The 18,729-nt window shown below is 28.2% G+C and overlaps 1 protein-coding gene across 3 annotated transcripts in view; it reads left to right on the top strand.

The window, feature by feature from the left end:
• The window catches only part of LOC129971410 (calcium homeostasis endoplasmic reticulum protein-like), a 44,237-nt gene extending 26,081 nt beyond the window's left edge, over positions 1 to 18,156 (top strand). For all 3 annotated transcript variants that reach the window (XM_056085163.1, XM_056085161.1, XM_056085160.1), the window contains exons 13-19: positions 1,756 to 2,031; positions 4,564 to 4,673; positions 8,715 to 8,851; positions 12,928 to 13,122; positions 13,670 to 13,885; positions 14,782 to 14,855; positions 17,898 to 18,156. In XM_056085163.1, the coding sequence (XP_055941138.1) occupies positions 1,756 to 2,031; positions 4,564 to 4,673; positions 8,715 to 8,851; positions 12,928 to 13,122; positions 13,670 to 13,885; positions 14,782 to 14,855; positions 17,898 to 18,097 (1,208 nt within the window). In that variant the 3' untranslated portion in view covers positions 18,098 to 18,156. The remainder of the gene's footprint in view (positions 1 to 1,755; positions 2,032 to 4,563; positions 4,674 to 8,714; positions 8,852 to 12,927; positions 13,123 to 13,669; positions 13,886 to 14,781; positions 14,856 to 17,897) is intronic.
• The last annotated feature ends 573 nt before the right edge of the window (positions 18,157 to 18,729 follow it).

Genomic DNA, 18,729 nt, shown 5'->3' with positions numbered 1-18,729 from the left:
ATGTGGCATCAAGCATCCAGCATGTGAACTCCACCCAATTTGTGATTTTCATTGAAAAACGCTACCTGCGACCCTATGTTTTCTGGTAATTTTTCATCTACTTAAGGTCTATTATCCTTTTTTTGTATTTTCTTTTGAATTTGAAAATGCTCTCTGCCAACATCTGTACTGATGTTACAGTGATGTCTTCTGCTTCCTATTTTAATTTTTCTTCGATATCTTTAAAACGTCCCAGTTTTCACATTACACACTTACATCAAATTATAGAATATAAAATTCCTTACATTTTCAAGCTTTTATTTTTCTTCAAGTTTTAATATTTTTGCAAATATGGGTTCTAAACTACTTTTTCGTTTTCAGTAATTTACTTATCCCTAGATCATGAAATACGCATGTTATCCCAGTTTTACTAGCATGTTATCCCAGTTTTAAATTTTAATCTGTAAAACAGCAAATCATTTAATATGTAATTAAAGCTATTTGAATACATTTTTTCTGAATGATCACCATTTTCATCATTAATATAAATTAAAATCATTTTTATATATAATATTTTCTTATGTTTAAAGAGAACGGAACGATGTATTAAAGAAACAAGTAATATATATATATATAAAAAAAAAAAATTGAAAGTCAATTCCTTTTTAGGTCAACAAAGAAAAATTTTATTTTAGTTTCTTTTTATTAAATAATTACAATTAATAAAATATTTGTATAAATATGACAGAATCGCAATATTGTGGCAAAAGAGAAAACGTATTTCCTTGCAATAGTCATTTTCCTTTCTATATATAGTGTTGGACTATTAGTTTTGTTTGTTACTATTTATTCGCTTTCTATTTGTTTTCTTTTCTAATTTATGAAGCTGATGGTGATCTATAATTTCTCATTCTATCCATCTCTTGTAATGCTTCATTATTGCAAGGAATTTTTCCTGTGAGTTTCAAGCAGTCCAGTTCTTCAGTTAATAGTCAATCTAATGATTTCACATGACTCAAGGTGACATTTGCTTGGCCTGCTGCGAAGATATATTACTGCATAATCTACAGTGCTACCTTGCATCTTATGTACTGTTGATGCCTATGATAGTATTAATGGTAGCATTCTTCATTCAGCAGTACTGTAGCTGCGTTTGGCAGGGAATTGTACTGATATTGGCTCAATTCTAATCCAGTTTGTTTGTTTAGTTTATTGTTTTCATTCATTAGACAATCAAATAAAAAATTTTATGCTTCGGCGAGATTTGATCCGAAGGAATGAAGATTCTACGTCAACGCTCTGCCAACTTTGCCATTGCAAAACGATTTTTTCTCCCATATAAAACTAATATTAATTAATTAAATTTAATTAATGAATTAATATTTGAAAAAACCATATTAACATCAAGTGTCATCCACTATAAGTTTAAAAATACTATTTGAACTTGAGTTGTTGAATAAACGGTATTTTATTAATGATTGAAAATTTTAACAAGATATATAAATATATATTATATAGGCAGAGTGTGAACTAACTGTAGGAATTGAAAAATGCATAAAAAATTTTGCAGTTCTTACTTGTTTTTTTAAAATAAATTATACATTGTCAGGAAAAATATTCTTTGATAATTAGAATAAAATGTGATAATTGTCTTTTGTAATTCTAAAATGCAATCTATTAATTCACATGGCCAAAGAAAATGCAAATATTATCTCCTTGTGGGATTAAATATCATTTGTATTACATGTACTGTTCTTTCTTCCTAAATGTATTCAGATCCTGAACCTCCATTAACTGGAGGTCGAATGCTCGACTATCCTCCCGAAGATATGCATGAACCTCCCTATGGCCACCCTGATCATATACCTGGTCGACATCCGAATGGCCGACCATCTATAGGGCCACCTCATTATATGGATGACTATTCACCACATTATGGACGTCCACCTCCTGGTTATGGTGCAGAACCACCTGAATATGGAATGGATCATCCTCCTCCCCCTCCTCATGCAGCATATGGTCCACCAAGACCATTTAGAGACATGCCCATGGGTCAGTATGACTTAAATTGTCTAATAAAAAATCTCCTGTTTATCTATTGGATAATTATTAAGTGTTTTTTAGTAGAAAAGTGTCTAAAAACACAAATGTGCAATGCTATGACAATATGAGCAAAGTACAGGGGGGGGGGCGAATGTCAATGGGGTGTTCATTGTACCACTAGAGAAAATGCTGAAATTTTCTAACTTTGCCAAAATACTGGCTTTGCAACATTGATATATGAATTATCCAGTCACTTTTTGGTGATTATTTCCTTTCATGATGTTTTATGTTCAACTAGAAATAGAGTTGAGGCAATTTCCTTCTACAATTCTTTCCTACAATCCTGAAATTTAAATGTAAATTAAAAAAAAATAATAAATGGTTGTTGATAAATAAAAATTTATTAAAAATATTGCACCATAAATAATTTTGAAAGTAATATCCTGGCATAAGTATTTATGTTAAGCTTGTAGTTTTATGTTTAATTGTTGAGCCACAGTATAATAAATCTTTACAGAAATAAAAACTGTTTATTTTAAAACTTAATTTTTTAATTAAATCTAGTTAAAAATTAGAGGTTAATTGCTTTGTTTGTTATCTACATCTTGTGAAAAAGTTTAATATTTTTTATTGACTAGTAATTAAATTGTACAAGATTAATTAGAAAAAGCAAACTTACTATATATTCCCCAATAAATTATAGTACTTACCCCCCTTCCAAACACACACATTTCCTCTACATGAACTACCACTGTTTTTATCCATTTTCTAAAAATTATTTATCTATATTTTGATTACATCTTTTGCAATCCTAATGTTGAAAAATTAGAAAGATCTTAAATTGCAAATGTCATAATCACAATTATTGTTGTTTTTGTTAAAATCCCTAACAGCAAATGTGTGTATTTTGTCTTTATTTCTACTTATGTTGGTTTACTAGTGTAGCTTCTTCTACCTGACCTACTATATCATTATTATAGTAAAATCATCCATTTCTTTTACCATACTGAGTTTCTGGTTACTTCAATAAGGTATTGTATGATGAGTTATCTATATAAGTGTTTTGATTTGTAGTACATCCCATTTTCTGCCACATCTATCATTTTTTATCCATTAGTTTTTAATTCTTCTACATTTGTTTTAATTAATTGAATTGGCTAGTACATCTTTTTGTGTACCCTGTAATATAATGTAAAGTTACTTGCTGTACTACATTTGTTAGCAAAATATTGATGTATTGTTCTATATTTTACAAATGTTTATATCAAAAGTAGGCTTTAGCAATATTTTTGGTACTGAATTCAGTTATATTAAATATTTCTTTAACATAAATTTACTTAAATTATTTTTTAATAAGAATGTACGAAAATTAAGATTTCTACTTTTTGTATGGATTAATTTCTAAGTAAAAAATAATCTGTCTTGTTGCTTTTTTTTTTACCATCAAGGAAATAGTTTATCAAAGTATATGTTACATATGAAGCAAAGTTCTATATGTAAGAATCATCATGCAGAAAATGCGTATCATTTGTTTCAAACTTGAAACATAGGTTCTTAATAGGTTAGAGATAAAAATACTCTTCAGATATTATTTTAAATGGCTCTAAGCCATGGCCATTAAAAAAAAAGAAAGAAAAAAAAGTGCAAAATTAGTAGTGAAAATTGACTTTTGAGAGACATGGGTTGTGTGGGGAACTGAAATCTCCACAACTCAGAAATTAAACAGAACTGAGTTTTTTTTTATTTGATTGTATAAAGAGGGCAAATAAAATAAATATATAAAAATATATGCAAAATAATATACAAACAAACAAGAAAATACAATTAAAAATACAGCAAAAATAAAAAATTAAGTCAAAAATAAATTAGAACAAATATGCAAAATTATATATAAAAAAGATGCAAAAGTATAATTCAAAACAGAATAAAAAATAAAGGAAAAGTCAAAGATAAACTAGAGTAAACAAGAAAAAATGCGAAAACATGTGGTGAAAAGGAAGGAAAAATATGAACTCATGTAAAACAAATACACAAAAATTGCAAATCAATGAACATTGTGGAAGCTGATTAGTAAAGTTTTAACTAGAATGTAAAACAAAAAAATTAATGTGAACTGTGAAAAGAATTATAACATTTTCTGCAAACAGTTAAGCAAAATACTATCTTCATCCCAAATGCTATGATAGATCAATGCAGAAAGAGGGGGGGGGGGAAGCGATAAAAACTGCTGATCCAGATGCCATTGTCATCTAATTTGTTCAGAAAGGCAACTTCAAACTTATTTCAAATCAAAACATTGATAAAAAAAAATTCAAATCAAATTTCATTGAATTTGACACTTTTACTATCAGAATTGCTATTAATCTTTTTCATATTTTAAATGATTATATGACTATAATTTTTAAGGCTGGTTTATATTTTCTTTATTCAAATTTCATCCTTTTCCAATTGATGAATAATCAATCTTTAGAAATGTTTATCATTATGGATGTGGCAGACTTCGTATGCCTTTAATACAGGTATAGCATTTGTTTATTTCAGGTTTGGGGCCTCAAGATATGCCTCCAGATTATATGGAACCAGCAATGCCACCCCCTTGTGCTCCACCTTATTATGAACTGCCTGCAGGTCTGATGGTGCCATTAGTAGGGGTGAGACATACATTTGTTAAATGTTAAATTGATTTTTTTGTTGTTTATTGCAAAAAAAAAAAAAAAAAAAAAAAAAAGAAACTTTGTGGGCTTAATATATATTTTAAATTAAACCGTGGAAATTATTTTTTATTATAAACCTTAAAATAGTAGTATATGCCCATATTTGGAATGTAAGTTTTGAGTATTTTGTTAATTATAGTGTATAAACTATATTTAGAGACAACAGGCTAATGAAATTATCCAAAAATTTTACTAAAATATAAGAGAAATATATAAAATCAACATCAAGATTAACAATATTTTGTTCATTCTTAGATTCATAAGCCTTCCATGCTTTTGTGTATACATCAGGAAATGTTTATTTCTTCAAACAGGGGGTGAAAAGGAAGATATTTACATTTAGCAATAGAGGGAGCTCAGATTATTTGTGGAAGTAGGAGCTGTGAAATCACTAATCTTTTTGCATTCCATATCTTAGAGAAGTATAATTGTCACAAAATGCTAGTCTTGGGTTCCTGAAATAAACAAGTATATATTGTTATTTAAAAAATCAATACAAGCTGGCCTCTTAGAATTTTCTAAAACTGTTGAAAGGCATTTAACTCAACAAATATGGAAAGGCTTCAAATACCTATATGCAAAAGAGGGGTGTTCAATGAAGCAGTGGAGCTCTTCTTAGATGTCAGTGGCAAATTCTTCTCATTTCATTAAATGTGATTGATTGAACACCTCTGAGGTGTGCTTAATTCGTTAGATTGGTGGGCTAGAGTGACATAAATTTTCTAAGAACATTCAAAGGATACATTTGCTTAATAGATATTAACTAAGCAGAGACCTCTTTTATATATCAATCCTTTAAGGACACGGGTTGTCTTTTTGAGAGCGGAGGATTTAAATTCCTTTTCCCCCTTCCTTTCAAATTTAAAAGACATATTATTTTTTGATGCAAAGAGTTACATTATGGTAATCAGAAATATTTGTTTTGAACTTGATTATATCATTTTTGCATCAATAATGTTATGCTTGACATCTGCATAGGCTCCACTAGAATCTCATGTAAAAAACTTTCATTCATTTGGAGCTTTTCAATAACACTGGCAAACATACTTTGCCATAATGATGGTATTTCATATACTCATTGGAAGTATTTTTTAAAAAATAGGTTCTCCAACACTCAAAGATTTCTCTCATTGTTCAAATTAAGTCTTCAACATCAAAATTTGGACTGTCTACATATACACAAGCCTGTTGAAATAATCTACTCCCTCTTCCTGAATGCTTTTTAAAACTGATTCGTTTGTCCATTGAATTCATTTTCCTTCATTATTTTGTTAATATTTTATAGCATGGCTGAGATTCATGTTTAGAGAATGGTAAACAATCAAAATAATTCTTAATTCAAAATTAAATAACAGCAAAGAACGAATTCCTGGACATTTTCCAAAACTAAAACTCATTCAAATGATTAAAAAGGTTTTCAGATGAAATATATATATATATATAAAAGAAAGAATAATTATTTTATTTAATATGAAAAAGTAATTTTTGTATTCCAAAATAAATCTATTTTCTCAAAAAGAATTCTAAACTAAACTACAGCTCTATCTGAAAAGATTACATTTTCTTTTACAGACATTTGCATTCTAACAAAATAAAAAAAAAAGTGTTATAAATATTGTCAAATCTTATAGCTAATTAATACATTTTTCAGAGCTGCATAAAATGAAAATGTCATTTAATCTTTTTATGTATAATTTAAGTAGAATTGTTACCTTAGTGAAATATATTAAATTTCAAATTAAATGGTTGTTTAATTTAGAGTAATTTTGAAATCTAACACTTTTTTGTTCATTTTGCTGCAATCCACTCTAGTTTTCTGTGAACTTACCTAAAATTTGAATTTTAATTAATGACAGAAAATGAATTGATTTCATCTATTCCAGTAGAATGTTTGTTTATTGTAATGTTTTGGAAACTTTAGATTTTTCTGCTCATTGTCTTTCTAATTTTCTGTCATCTTGCATAAAATGTCAACTTTAATTTGGAATAGAAAATAAATAAACTTCAAAAAGTCTAATAAGCTGCTTGTTAAATCAAAACATGTTTATATGATATATAAGAATAGTAAGTAAAATTATTCAGTATTGAAGTTATATTCATATTATTTAAAATCATGGTTGCCACATCACTGGGAGAACAGGGAAAAGCAGGAAAGCACAGGGAATTTAAAATTCGCCTTAAAAAATGATAGGGGAATTTGAAAATTTTCATAAAAACCTGGAAAATACAGGGAATTTTAAATTTCTTAGTTATTTTTACCCTCTAAAAATTGCTGATCTTTAATGATCACAAGAATAGAAGATCAAGTCATGCAAATTGGTGCAGTAAACAGTAGCGTCTCCATACATGCAACCACCTCCGGTAGCCTTTGACCAGTCTAATTTGCCAGCTACCCAGCCACAGGACCACAAGCTACAAGTAACTAATTCATAAAATCTGATCATTTTTATGCTTTTTAATTATATTATTATTAATAATACATTTTTATCAACTGTTTGCTAAGATTATTAGATGTGCAATATTTTAATTAAACTCTGGACTATGCATAACTGAATATATAAGATTCTCTCTTTAATCTAATTTTAACAGGGTTGCCACACCATTGAGAAAACACGGGAAATTTAAAAATTGTCTTTAAAAAAACCAGGAAAATGCAGGGGGCTTTGAAAAATTTTCAAAAAAACCAGGAAAATACAGGGAATTTTAAATTTCTTAGCTCCCAATCTCTGGAGATTTCAAGCTTCCAGTCCAAGTTGAACCTAAACAAATCAATGTAAACATTCGAGCTTCAGTAAAATCTTATAACTTTAAAGAACAAGGAAATGGCTCCAATGATTTAGATCAAATTTTATATTTAGATAAGGTTTGGCTTTTTAATTTTATCTGTATAAGTGTCTATCCTGAAAAAACACGATTTTACATGCACAACACATATAAAAAATATTTTTTCATATCTAATTATTAGTCTTTTTCTATCTACTCTCATGCAGACTATGTCACATTGCTGCCATAAGATGATATCCTATTGGTTCCTCAAAACTTTGTGAAATGCCGCTATATGACATTATGCGAATACATTTGACTTGCATCCAATAGCAACAATGCAATTATTATGTTAATGAATTCAAATAACACGTTAAACTAAGTGCATTTGTGATTTTTTAAAAATTAATTGACCAGTTGTAAAATTAATTGACCATATGTAGATAAAATTGAAAATATTCAAAAGTAATTGTATGTTATTCATATTTAAGTATTTTCTCCGAAAAAATTGCTGAACTAAGTCCAGTCTCCTTGGTACTTATTATTATACATGGAAGAATTATCACTATTGATTAACTTTCTATTAAAATTATGATATAAGTTCAGTATTGCATTCTGTTTATTAATGTTTACTATAAATGTTCATGAAAAAAAATTGAGTAATTTAAAAATTAATTGGATTCATAAAATTAAATATAATAGATGAGCACTTATCATTGATAATTTTCTTCTGGGAAATTCCAACTTTTTGTCCACTTATTTAAGTCACTATTCCAAAGAAAAATCATATTCATACTACTCATTGATACATCCTTTGATATATTCCACATAAACAGAACTTCTCAAATCTTGATTCAATTTTAAATTCATTATTTGTGTTTAGTTGTCATAGACTGAAATATTCTGGCAGAGAAATAAGGCACTTTTGCTGGCACCATGTAACTGCACAGAATCCTTTTGTTACTAAATAATAGTAAGCTAACATATCAAATTGCAAATAAATGCATTAATCTTATGAATTAGAAGGCATTTTCGCAGACATATCCAAAACCTATTGATTAAGTTGAACTGTAAGACACGTTGTTTCAATTACATGATTTGAAAGATGTTCAAGTTAACAAAACTTTTATTATTCTTTGCATTGTGATTTTTTAAAAAATTAACAATAACTTTTTCCAATGATTTTTTTTATTTAAAAAATTGTTTCCTTCATAGCTAGAAGACACAGATTACAACAAACCTTTAGATCCTGAAGATGTTCGCCTTCCTCCCCCCGCATTACCAACAGAGCGACTTTTGGCTGCTGTTGAGCAGTTTTATTGTCCTCCCACCCATGAAAGAGGTCGTAATAAGTGAGTACTTATTTTTGCAGCCTATGGAAAACTTGGTGATGAAATATATACATGTTCAGTTCATGTAGCAAGGAAGTCAAAAGGCTATTAATCATCTAGAAAATGAGTTGAAAGGAACATTACTGTTGCAAACTATGCAGTCATTGAAAATAAGTTTGTAGATTTGATTTCCATTGGAAATGAATGTCATTTGATCTCTGAATTGTTTTGAAAATTTGTTCTATTGCCTAACATTAGTAACTGAAGTGCCTTTGCATTACATTTGTAAAAATAGGAACTCATTGGGCTTCTTTTTTTAGTCACATCTCAAATGTCTGGAAAATATATTTATGCCTTCGTAGACTAAGCAGTTACATTTTTGGCTGCTCTTTTAAACATTTGTTACATGTATCGTTTTCATTATTTCCTTTAAACTTACCTGACAGCATTGACATGCTGTCTATTAAAATTTTTTTCTACATAATGTACTTTTTGTTGTATAATGATTGTGATATATTTTGATGATTTTCACTGGGTAATTATGGTGCACTATTGTTCTATGGTTACCCAGGTCCAGGTGCATCAATTATGTATCAGTCAAATGTAAATTGCTTTAAAGTTTTTTTGTTATCAATTAAAATTATATACAATGCCATTTTATCCTTTAAGTGATAACTTAAATAATATCTTCAATGTTCAATCATTTAGTGTGCTGTAGTGTCTAATCAGTTATTGAAGTGAGCGTTTGTTCATTTGTTGATTTGCTTGTAAATATTTTTTTCTCTTTCGTTTTTAAGTTGTTTTTAAAATGATTGATTTTTTTTTTTAAATAATTTTTTTCTTTCTAATTTGTATATAAAATGTATTCTTTATTTTTATTTTTTCCATATTATTCCTTTTATTATTTGAAAATTTTGTCTTTTACCATCCGACTTTGTATTTTTATTTCATACCCAAATTCAAAAGGTAGAAATTGAGTACATTCCAATTCCTCACAAAATTTTAATTTAATATTTATATTAATGTTACAAACATGCATAAAAATCAGATAAAATATGCTCATTTTTGAAATGCTGAAATAAAGTTATTCAGGTTAATAAATTTAGTATGGAGTTTTGATTGGAAAAATTCTCTCCATGTTGCATGAATTTTTGAAAATGATATTATTTCCAGATAATGCTCCTAAAATATTCTTATTTTGTTTTATAAAGTGCGTTAATTTGTTCAGTAACACATCACTCAATAAGTCTCCAGTCTAACTAAGAAAAACATTTTTTTTGTTAGAAATTCCACTTTATTTATCATCATACATTGCTTCAAGAGTGATACATTCATTCCAACACTCCTCTAACTTTTCAATGCCCCTTATGTAAAACGATTTGTCTTTGTTGTCAAAATAGGCCTCAGTTTCGGCAATCACTTTATCATTTGAATTAAATTTCTTTCCCTGGGGCATTTTTTTTATGTCTGCAAAAAGTTAATAATTGCTGGGGGCCAAATCTGGAGAGTATGATGGGTATGGAAGCAATTCAAAGCGTAATTTATCCAATTTAACCATTGTTTTCTTCGACTTGTGACACGGGGCATTGTGCTGGTGAAACAGCACTTTTTTCTTTTGCATGTGGGGACGTTTTTTCTTTTGCATGGGGACGCACTCAATCGATCCAATAATGCTATGTAATATTCACTATTGATAGTTTTGTCTTTCTCATGATAGTCGATGAACAAAATTCCGTGCATGTCCCAAAATACAGATGCCATAATTTTGCCAACCGACTTTTGAGTTTTTGGTCGCTTTGAACGACTTTCACCGGCTCCTGTCCACTCAACTGATGATCTTTTTGATTCATGCGTGTAGTGGTGGATCCATGTTTCATCCATTGTCACATATCGACGCAAGAAATCCTTTTTATTTCGCTTGAACAGCTCCAAACAGCGCTCTGAATCGTCAACGCATTGTTGTTTCTGGACCGGTGTGAGCAAACATATCACCCACTTCGAAAGCAACTTGCGCATGCCCAAATGTTCATGTGAAATTGTAAAGACACTGCCTTCTGATATCTTCAAGGTGTCAGCTATCTCATGCAATTCATTTTACGGTCTTTTAAAACTATTTTGGGGACATTTTTAATGTTTTCCAGAACAACTGCCGATTTCGCGCGACCAGAGCCTTTAGCATCATTGGTGCTTGCATGACCGTGTTTAAATTCAACATACCTGTCAATAATAGTTAATTTCCCTGGTGCAGAGTCCCAATAATGCTTATCAAGCCACTGTTTGGCTTCAACAGTACTTTTCCCCCATCAAAAAACAGTGCTTAGTCAACACATAAAATTCCTTTTTTTCCATTGTCTTGAAAATTACAAAACTGGAATCTCTAAAACGACTGTAACCTCTAAACTAACTGTCAGAATGCCATGAAATTTTGACAGATACTGTTTGAAGATAAGCACTACCCGGAAATCATGTAGGTCTGTCGACAATGTTGCCATATATGTGTCGGACTGGGGAAAATATGAATCATGCAGGGGGAAAAAAATTTCTCTCAAGATCTTAATACTTTTTTTTAATAGTGATTTTTGAATTTTGTTTAAATGAATATCCAGGCACAAAAGGTATTAGTTTCAATCTAATGGTTTATTAATAAATTAAATCTGTTAATCCTTACATTGCAACTATGTAATAGGATATGTTATTTTATGGTATATATATATATATATAATGAAATGAACATTATTGTTGTGCAATTACTTATCCTTACATGTTTTTTCTTTTAAAGAATGCTGAAATCTAGTATGAAATTCTCCTTAATATTACTATTAATGTAATTTATGTTTTGTTTACCATGCACTAATTCATATGAATTTTTATGCAAGTTTTTAGTTAGTTATGATTAATACAATTTTTTGTGCTTTTGACATGAGTAAATGATTTTTGAAAATTTTTTTATTGTAGATTTTAGAACAGAAAAATATGTAGAATTATATTTAGTAAATTTAGAGATTTTAATTAAAAACAAAGTTTAAAATTAAATTTGTAAATTGTTCTTTTGCTCCTTACTTTTAACTTTATTTATGTAGATCTACACTACTTTCAGGGGGAGGGAGAGGGATGCAAGTATTCAAGAGTTACAGTATATAACTTTGTGTGTATATGTATATATATATATATATATATATATATATATATATATATATATATATATATACACACTTTAGTTGCAACTTTTTTTTTTGTTGTTGTTGTTGTTAATTTTATTTAGTACTTTAAAGATTTTATTGCATCGTTAGTATTTGAGGACAAATGAAATTTTAAAAAAAGTTATCACAAAATTTTGAAGCTACTACAATGCCTTACTTTGTATTCACATTTTATTCTTCAATCTGCTGAAGAATAGCTAGTTATCTGTCATTTTTGCACAATGCAAATAATGCAGTATTAACAACAAAGTATTTTCACCAGTTTCATACTGGTCAATAAGTTGTTTCAACAGTGTGCCTCTGGTTGGTACGATTTTGAATGCCAATATAATCTCATTTGTTTAAAAAAAATAATTGGTCAGATTTATAACCATGTGTAATCAGAAATTAAATTATTATTATTATTATGTAATTTTCTTTTTTTTTATTGTTACAATAGGAACTGAATTTTGATATTAATCTGCTTATAATGCCTTTATATCATATTTTTATGGAATATCATTTTAAGTTATTATGTAAATTTTTATTAGGATTACTTTGAAATTGCAATAAAGCAAATCTTTTGCCTTTTTTTCCCCCTATACCAACAAATTTGTATACTTTGAAATACTTTTCTATTAAAAATATGAAAATTTATTTCTAGAGTAACTTGTGGTTACCAGTTCTATTACAGTAAGAAAAGAAAACTAAGTCTCATGTTGAAATATTCATCTAGTTATGTGGAAATATCTTATAATTCATTCCTTTTAATCATTATGTTTATCATTTACAAATATCTTGAAAACACATAATTTCAAAATTTTATACAAAAAAAAAAAAAAAAAAAATCTACAGAATAATTTTATGGGGTCTATTGTTTAGTTTCTGTAATATATTTTGCATTTTTTTCCATTTCAGTTCTTATATCATATCAAGTGATGGATGGGAGCAATTAGGACTGTATGAGTTTTTCAAGGCTAAAGCTGCTGCTAAAAAAGCTAAAGGCCTTTCCAATGAGGATAAAGATTATGGTACCTCAATGGACTTGCCATCAGTGCAAAGGCCTCCCTCTGAACCTAAAGTACCACGTAGGAGATATCGAGAATTTAAAAGGTTCAGCTTAAACTTTATCTTCGTGCTTGTGTGTGTGTGTCACTACTTGTAGATCAAGTTTTTCGATTTTTTTTTTATAGAGGTCTTTTTTTTAATTAAGAAAAGATTAAAGTATTTGCATAGCAAGATATGAGTTACATTATTATTTTGAGTATATTTTTTATGAATTAAAATCAGAAGTTATGGTACTTGTAAAAAAAAGTATATTAGAAAAAAATTATTACATAGTTATTGCATTGTTTATTTTCACAATATATGCTAGAATATATTACAGTCATTATATTATGCAAGAGATAATTTATTTAATACAGACATATGCTATTTAGCACTTTCAGGATATGTTGAGCTTTTGTATATGCCTAAAAATTCTATGATTTCTTATTTTGTCATAGTATTCATTTGAAAGTTTGTATAAATATGTCTGCTATGTTTCATTTTATTATCATTTCTGATTGTTTTCCTACATCCCATCCGATTTAAAAATATTTCTATATGTTCCTGAAATTGCAGTTGAATAATTTGTATAATAAATATTTTCACTTTCTAGTCCTGAAAGAGAATCTGAAAATACTGTTAAAAATGGAGACAGAGAAAGACGGAGATCTCTGTCGAGGTCTCGCTCCAAATCTCCCGATGTACCGCCTCGCCGCTCTTCAAAATCACCTTCTCCTCCAAGAGTTGGTTTCCAAAGATCAAGAGGCCGCTCTCCGCCTAGTAAAAGGCGCTCTCCAGATCGCAGAAGTGTCTCCCCTCCATCATTCATGTAAATGTGCTTTCATTATTTATTCTATGGATTTATTTATATTCTAGAGTTTTAGTAACTTTTCATTTTTTAATACTGTTCTCATAATCACATTTAAAAAAATTTCCTAGGATATTGAAATTTTTTTACTTCTTTCTTCATTTTTTTTTTTCTCATACTGTTGATTGTAGCTGGCATCAATGGCAAATTTATGCTTAGTAATTTATTACAAATGTAAATCGATTTCATTAATTTAGGCGAATTAATAAAGTTTCTAAGGATCTAATTTTCTGTGGTTAACGTTTTGAATACCACTAAACAATAGTTTGTGTTTAAATTTGATGCTTTGTAAATATTTGTTACTCAGCTGCTTAAAGTAATTATTTAATGTAGTATACAATAGTTAACAATATAATTAAGATTAATTGTCTCCTAATGTCAACCATGGTAAAAAAAATAATTTTAAGAACAAGTTACTTAAATTGATGAAAGGGATTAATATTTAAATTAATATTGATTAATATTAAATTTTACAAAATTAAGTTGTGTAATCAACTCAGTGATTCATATTCTAACTTGAAGAAATTTTAAGTTTTATAAATAGTATGTTAATTGAAATTTTAGGCTTGAATCATTTGCTTCTAAATTGGATTATTTGATATATGCTTGTCATATAAAAATGTTATAATAATCATTTCAAATTAATCATAAATATCTCTATTAATTAAATTACTAATAAATCCTTGCAAATTAAAATCTTCAAAATATCAATTTCATATTGTGCAGAGTTGGGAGGAATTCTAGAAATTATTTCCATTGAATATATCTACTTTTTAAGATGTTTTAAGATTTTATGTAACAACATGACAAATTGTTTACTGATAAGTGTTTTTTTAAGTATGTGAAACTTTCTTTAGGGGTTCTGGGTCAAACCCACATGATCGGCGGTTAGATGAAAGCAACAAAGGACACCAGCTTTTAAAGAAAATGGGTGAGCTGCATCTGCTACTTATCTTTATCAAATAATTTGCTTGCAATGCCAAGTCTGACTGACTATCCATTATAGAATTCTGAATGCTGCAATGAAGTCATGAGCAGCAATTGATTCAAAAACCAAAATTGTGTCATATATTTTGAAGCAACTTCAGTGCATTTTAGATTGAAATAAAATAATTTTTTTTACTTAACTTAATGCAGAACAAATGATTTAACATGGAAATTAAAGAACTGTGTATTCAAAATTTTAGTAAATTTTGAAATAATACTTTTTTTTTTACCTTAGTACTTTTTTTTGTTGCTGAAAATAAATAAGTTTGTTTCCATTCTTGTAATGCTAACCATAACTGATTATGATGACATTAGAGACAGTGCTGTCTGAAGTCTTGTGGTGCTATGACTCAGTTCAGATCTAGCAATGGCATATGCTGCATGCTTTGATCCATGCTCTTACATAAATTATCTATACTTATGCATGTAAATTGTCTATAACATAACCTGTAAATCAATAACTATTATGCTAATTTGAACTTTTTACTGAGCCTCTTATAACCTTACTTGTTTAAACCAACTTAACTTGTTTTATTAAAAAAATGAATTCAAATTTAAAAGGTTAATTTTTTATATTTATAAAACTTATAATTGTGTCTTATAATTTTGTATGAATGCTGTTTATTACTGAGATAGCTGAAAATAATTCAATATTTTGAAAAGCTTTTATTTCATTGCTGTGTGAAAAGAAAGAAAAAAATTCAAGAAGTTGCTGTCTAAAAGTAATAGATATCAATAAAATTTTATTTAAGCAGAAAAAATATCCCTTTTACTTTATTATTTGCTTCAGTTCATGAAATAGGTATGCACAATATATAGATAGTGAAAAGTCATGTGATTAATAAGATAATACTAATACTAATGATGTAACACAGAATAATTTCATTCTAAAAAAGGCATTAATATCTCCAAAGTCAACATACAACATTTGTCTTAATTGGACCATTGGTTAACCTTGAAACATTTGGAAATTTGGTGAATTAAAATGTTCAAATGCAAAAAAATTATATAAGATAAAATTATTATAATATTAAAATAAAAAGATATTAAAGGAAATTTCATTGAAATAAAAATCTAATCATGGAAGACTGTTTTGCATGCAGAATTTTTACTTTGAATAACAAAGTCTCTAAGAACATAAGATTAATGTACCTAAATGGGGCTAAATACTCAATGAAAGGTTTCATCTCTTAATTATTTTGTTGCTTCTATCTACCTATTTTTTGAAAAATAAGTTTCTCTTTAAAAAAATAATAATTTGGTTAGAGAGTTGTGCAATATATCTTTCTGATTTGCAAAATATACTTTTGTATTTTATGAAGAAAAAAAAATTCAGATAAAGTCTAATTTCTCTGTTTTAATTTAAAAATAGGCTTAATTGCTAAAATGATTTGATTTCACTTTAATCACTAAAATGGTCTTGGAGTGTTTAAGATATAATTTTAGAGATGGAGAGCATTGAACCATAATCAAGAATCAAAACATGTCTAACTTGACTGATATGTACACATTCTCTCTTCATGAGTTACCACACAACAAATATATTAATATTATTCTAATTAATTAGGATATTGAATTGATGTTTTGCAATAATATATATATTTCAATATTTGAGAATTTTTACTTGGTCGATTTCTCAGAATAGCAAAAGCAATTGTGCAAGAATAGTTTTTAAATTTTGTTTCCATAATGGAATTTCTGATAAGGAAATTTCTGCCTAATAATTATCATTTAACGGCTAGAAGTACAATTGAACAACTTTTTGTATCACTTGGCTAGGATCAAGCTATTTTGAGAAATCATTTAGGTTTGCAATGCATCTTTTCTTGAGCTATTCCAGAAATTGAAATTTTTTTTTCCTAACAACATGCTCATTTGCCTTCTAAAGATAATTTCTCATGATGGATTCATGAAAAGTTAAATTTATGCTTTTGATATAGAAGCAATTTAACAGTCAAATAAATGATATTTGGGAAGTGAGGAAGATCAAAACCTTCAAAAAATCAAGGTAGTATGGAGTGATTTTTTTTTTTTTCCCCCTTATTGTGATGCTGTGCATCATGCGTAGTTACTAATTTGCCAGACTTTGTTTGAGTGCTGATTATCATTTGAGTGTGTTCTAGATTTCACATGAAAACAAAAAAGTTCTACATTTATTAAATTGTTTCATTTCCATGGTTGAAACTAACTCTTTGTGATCATCGTTTTGAGTCTGTTGAGGCCCTAAAAGAAAATTGATTGCAAACTTTGAAATCATTTTACAAAAGTGATTTTACAGCATGTTTTGAAATTTATAGAAAGTTTTGGTAATACTGCACTGTATAGAGAAAATTATTTTAAGAATATGTAATAAATATTAACTAATAAGTTAATATTTGTTTTATGACTGCATTTCTGTTATATTTTGATCATATAGTATAGTAAAAGTTAGGAATTCCTTGGGTGCTAAAACTTTTAAAAATGAAATATTAATTGTTTTTAGTATGAACTGCATTTCTGTTATATTTTGATCATATAGTATAGTAAAAGTTAGGAATTCCTTGGGTGCTAAAACTTTTAAAAATGAAATATTAATTGTTTTTAGTATGAACTGCATTTCTGTTATATTTTGATCATATAGTATAGTAAAAGTTAGGAATTCCTTGGGTGCTAAAACTTTTAAAAATGAAATATTAATTGTTTTTAGTATGAACTATTTATTTAATGAATAAATTTGAACATTTTATTCAAATTTAGACAAAACAGGGTCCTTTTTCATCCTTTCATAGAGTCAAAATTTTATCTGGAGTTTCTGATAATTTTAGTTATTATGTGTAAATAAATAGTAATTCTTCATATACTGTCTATAACGACTTTTGTTTTAGAACATCTTATTCCCAAAAAGAGTGAAAGAGTGGCTTCCTTTTATCATATGTATTGCCCTTCCCTTTCTCCCTGATACAGGATATCTTTGATTTAATTAAAAATATATTTTACTTTTTTTCAGGCTGGTCAGGTGCTGGCTTGGGCTCCAATGAGCAAGGTATTCAAGATCCAGTTGATGCTGGAGATGTGAGAGATCGGCAAGATATGTACAAAGGTATTGGGGTCAATTTAAATGACCCTTATGAGAACTTTCGTAAAAGTAAAGGTCAGGCTTTCATTAATCGAATGAAAGCACGAGCAGAAGAACTTGGCAAAATATGATGTCATTATATTCCAATTTTTTTAAGGCGTGTAATTAAATAAAATAGTTTCATCTTTTTTGTTGTTAGTGTTATTGACTAACTTTTTTTCTTTTCTTGAGAAAATGAAATATTTTTAACAGATTATTTATTTATTTATTTTTGCTGAAAGTTGCATAAATTATTGGACATCAGAATTATTTTTTGTTTCTTACATATTTGTTTATCGTTTTATATCTTTTATTTGAATCCATAAAAGTTATTTTTAACTGTCTTGGGCAAAATTGAAAGGCTGGAGGGAAACCAAAATAGAGTTTGCAATGAAATGTTTATTTGAAAATAGCCCATTTAAATTATTGAAGGCAATGTTGTATCAATCACAGTTGAAGTGATTAGTGCATGTTTAATATATTTTGCAGTCATTGGACTTCTAAAAATCCAAGCACATATCAGTTTTGAGTACCAAGAATTTTTCTATATTAATATTTTGACTGGTAAGGTACACATTTACTTTTCAAAACTGTATAATTTGCCTAATCAGTTGAATGTAGCTAGGAAGCAAGGCCACATGATCTATATGTGGAAGATCATGCAGAACTTGGTGGCACTGATTCAGAAAGTCAAAAGACATTTTAAAAAAAATTAACAGAAGAA

The sequence above is a fragment of the Argiope bruennichi genome, chromosome 6 (assembly GCF_947563725.1).
Source record: "Argiope bruennichi chromosome 6, qqArgBrue1.1, whole genome shotgun sequence".
Lineage (NCBI taxonomy): Eukaryota > Metazoa > Arthropoda > Arachnida > Araneae > Araneidae > Argiope > Argiope bruennichi.
The sequence above is the reverse complement of the archived record's forward strand: the minus strand, read 5'-3'. Positions and strand labels throughout refer to the sequence as shown.